This window comes from Galeopterus variegatus, unplaced genomic scaffold (assembly GCF_000696425.1).
Source record: "Galeopterus variegatus unplaced genomic scaffold, G_variegatus-3.0.2 Scaffold4186, whole genome shotgun sequence".
Lineage (NCBI taxonomy): Eukaryota > Metazoa > Chordata > Mammalia > Dermoptera > Cynocephalidae > Galeopterus > Galeopterus variegatus.
Genome location: NW_007730297.1, coordinates 42617 through 46383, shown reverse-complemented (window position 1 = coordinate 46383; position 3767 = coordinate 42617). Strand labels below are relative to the sequence as shown.

The window sequence follows — 3767 nt, the reverse complement described above, 5'->3', positions numbered from 1 at the left end:
TTACTACAAAGAGGCTGCAAAAAGTTTAGGGGTAGGTGGAGGTGGTGTGGTGTAACTTCTCTGCATCCTGATTGCAGCAGTGGTTACAAATCTATACATTTGTTCAAATTCAAAGAAGAATAGACAGAAAGTTCATTTTACTGAATAATAATTTTAAAATTAATTTTTAAAAGAATAACACATGAGTATACTTTGCATCCTCAAAGATTAAGAACATAAAATTATGTACTTTAAAAATAACAAAGTTTCTGAGAGACATTTTTACACCCATCTTCATAGCCACGCTATTCACAATATTCAAGAAGTGAAAGAATCCCCAGTGTCCATCAATTGATGAATGAATAAACAAAATGTGGTATATACCTACAATGGAGTATAATTGATCCTTCAAAGGAAATAACAAATTTTATGTGTTCGAGTTAATAAATGATAAGACATGATGTTCGATCTTGTTGCGATTCTCATAGCACAAATAAGATCAAGTACTGGCAATTTCACAGGAGAGAAGAACCTCACAGAAAATAAAGAGGAACATAAAAGAAAGTGAGAAGTATAGGATTCAGGATAGTGGATTTGCCACTGGAAGGGGACGGAGTGATATGAGAGGGAGATCCTTCCAGTTGGTTCTATGGTGACATCATTGCCTTGTTTGTAAGCCTTGGGTAGATATACATGATTTTATTATGTTACTACTCTCTCCGGAATGAAAAATAGATTATATGTATTACTTTATATAATTTAACAAGTAAAATTAAGGAAAGGGCTGTTATACTCNGTCTCAAGTGATTCATCTCTGCAGCTCTTCTGTGGACATCAATTGAGGAAAGTCATTGTGAGAAGGTACCATGAGTTCCAGGCAAGGAGCCATTTCCTAAACATTTTGGTGAAAACAAACAAACAAGTTCCTCTATTTCACACACATTTTAAATCACTGAGATATTCGAAATACAGCGGTTTCATAGATGGTCAAACTGAGTGTTGTATAGGCTAACGTTACCCTGTACAGAGAGTTTACCAGTGTCCAATCTCAGGAATTACTAAATTGAAAGATGAAATCTTATCCCCTATATTTCAGTGTAAGGTTAACCATGGAGTGCAATTCACATAATCGTACCTGTGCAATCTGGTAGATTCTGGTCTGTCTCTGCTATGAACACAGCCTTGTGGGGATCCTTTCCCTGACCTGTTTAACTTCTCCCAATTTCCCTCCCCTGAGAACATTCCCTAGAATAATAGTACATAGAACACAGGAATTTGCTATTTCACTAGGTGAGCTTTCAAGAGTGAATATACGATGTAGTTGATTTTCGTGTCCCTTTACTAAATCCTCCCTTCCCCCCTACCCCTCCATCAATGTCATATCTGTTTGCTATATTTTAACGACTTGGGGGTAAAATAATTTAAAATTTATTCATTACCTTCAGTGGAACCGTGCTGCGCATCATCAGTCCTCAGGCATGGCAGACTTAAGCCCTGCCACACAGGGTGACAGCCACTGGCTGGTGATTAGTACACAGCAGCCCAGCTCAGCTGTCAAAGTGTTGTCAAAACCAATACTTGTAATGGAAGGAATTTCTGCCCAAAAGAGCCACGATGGACAAAATATTGGAATCAAGCACATTCCTGCAACCCGGTGTGGTGTTTGGGTTGGAACCAGAACTGGAGGTCATTTTGCTTCACCAATTATCAAGACTCAGGTCCACCAAACTACGAGTGTCTCTACATTCAGGAAGCTGCTCCACGTCAGAGAATAGAGTTGACCTTTGATGAGCGTTATTATATAGAACCTTCCTTTGAATGTTGGCTTGATCACTTGGAAGTTTGAGATGAGACATTTTGTTTCTCTCCTCTTACGGAATGTTATGGTGACATAAAAAGCCCTCCAGTAATTTAATCAACAGGGAGATTCATCTGGAATTTTTAGTTTTCATGAAGAACTTGAAGACTGGGATTTTGAGCAAAATACTCATTTACTCCAGGTGAAGAATGTCATTTCTTCGGTGGCTGGGTATCTCACTCTGATTTTAGAATACTATGGTTAGAAGAGAGATAATTTGTCAAGTTAATTAAATGAAGAATTTAAAGACATAAGCAAGGTTAAAGGGAATCCATGAATGAATAAATAAAAACAATAAAAATTGGAAATAAAACTGTATCACTTGACTTTTGAAGCATATCATAGATCATTACACATTTTTTCTTAGATTTCTTGATGTTTTATTACATATACTGAAGGACAACAGCATCAAAATAAAAGTTTTTAAAAAATAAAACACAACAAAAAAATGCAGTCACAAAAGAGGCCGCATTCCTCAATAGATATGAGAGTTACAGGTGAATCAGTGTCCACTAACAATTAATGGTGACCGTTTGTGAGCCCCTCTCAAAGACATCAATGTGTTTGTGTCCAGACCATCTTTGATGAACCACTGCTGCTTTATGCTCTATTGGTGAAAAGTAGATTTGCTTAGGAATGAGATTCAGTCTTGATTCTGTCATCAGACAGAAAATGTCTTCCTGACAAACACTTTTCTTAGAGCCCCTTTCAAGTCCCTGTTCCTCAGGCTGTAGATGAAGGGGTTCATCATGGGAGTGACCACAGTGTACATCATCGAAGCTACTGCACTCTTCCTGGAAGAGTGTGTAAATGCAGAACTAAAGTACACCCCAAAACCTGTCCCATAGAATAAGGAAACAACTGAGAGGTGAGACCCACAGGTGGAAAAAGCTTTGTACCTTCCTCCTGCTGAAGGCATTCTCAAAACAGAAGAAGCAATGTGAATATAAGAGAAAATGATTCCAGAGAGGGGTATCCCACCTAACACGCATGCTGCAAAATATATCAGAATATTATTGATGAGGGTATCAGAGCAGGCGAGCTTGATGACTTGAACAGCTTCACAGAAGAAGAGGGGGATTTCTGGGTCTGTGCAGAAGGACAGCCGCAGCACCATCAGACTGTGCAGCAGGGAATGCACAACACTAATGGACAGGGAGAGGAGAATCATCAGGATACAAAGCTGAGGGTTCATGATGACCGTGTACCTCAGGAGGTGACAAATGGCCACATAGCGGTCATAGGCCATCACCCCTAGGAGAAAATTTTCCAAACAGGACAAAACCAGGACAAAACAGATCTGGGTGAGGCAACCTGTGTAAGTGATGCTTGAATGCTGAGCTTGGATATTCACTAACATCTCTGGGAAGGTAGTTGTGCTTAAACAGATGTCAGTAAAGGACAGATTGGAGAGAAGAAAGTACATGGGGGTGTGGAGGTGGGAGCCAGAGATGACAGCCAGGATGATGAGCAAGTTTCCCAGGACGGTGAACAGGTACATGGACAGGAACAGGCTGAAGAAGAGGGGCTGCAGTCCTGGATCCTCTGTCACCTCCAAGAGAAGAAATTCTGAAACATCTATTTGGTTTCTGGTTTTCATGTTGTTAATGAATCTGATGGAAATATGAGGTGCTGGGAAGATCATCAAATATTTTGTAGTCCCACAGGTGGAGCATCACCTGATGGAATCACCACCTTGTGAAGAAAAGTTGATAAATTAATGGGAGTTCAAAAGGGGTCATCATGGCTCCTAAGCATGCAAAGTCCACAGCTAATGTTGTCAGTAAGAGGCCACAACTAGCGATTGTGTAATAGGCTGTGCCATCTAGGTGTGTGTAAGGACACTCTGTGATGTTCACACAATGGTGAAATCACCTAAAGATGCATTTCTCAGAACATCTCCCTGATGTTAAGTGACCCATGACTGTAT

The 3767-nt window shown here is 39.9% G+C and overlaps 1 protein-coding gene across 1 annotated transcript in view; it reads right to left on the bottom strand.

Annotated features, from left to right (window-relative positions):
* Window positions 1-3523, bottom strand: part of LOC103602541 (olfactory receptor 7G1-like) — an 11097-nt gene extending 7574 nt beyond the window's left edge. The window contains exon 1 of the mRNA XM_008586962.1: window positions 2527-3523. Within this exon, the coding sequence (XP_008585184.1) occupies window positions 2527-3482 (956 nt within the window). The 5' untranslated portion in view covers window positions 3483-3523. The remainder of the gene's footprint in view (window positions 1-2526) is intronic.
* Between the last annotated feature and the right edge of the window lie 244 nt (window positions 3524-3767).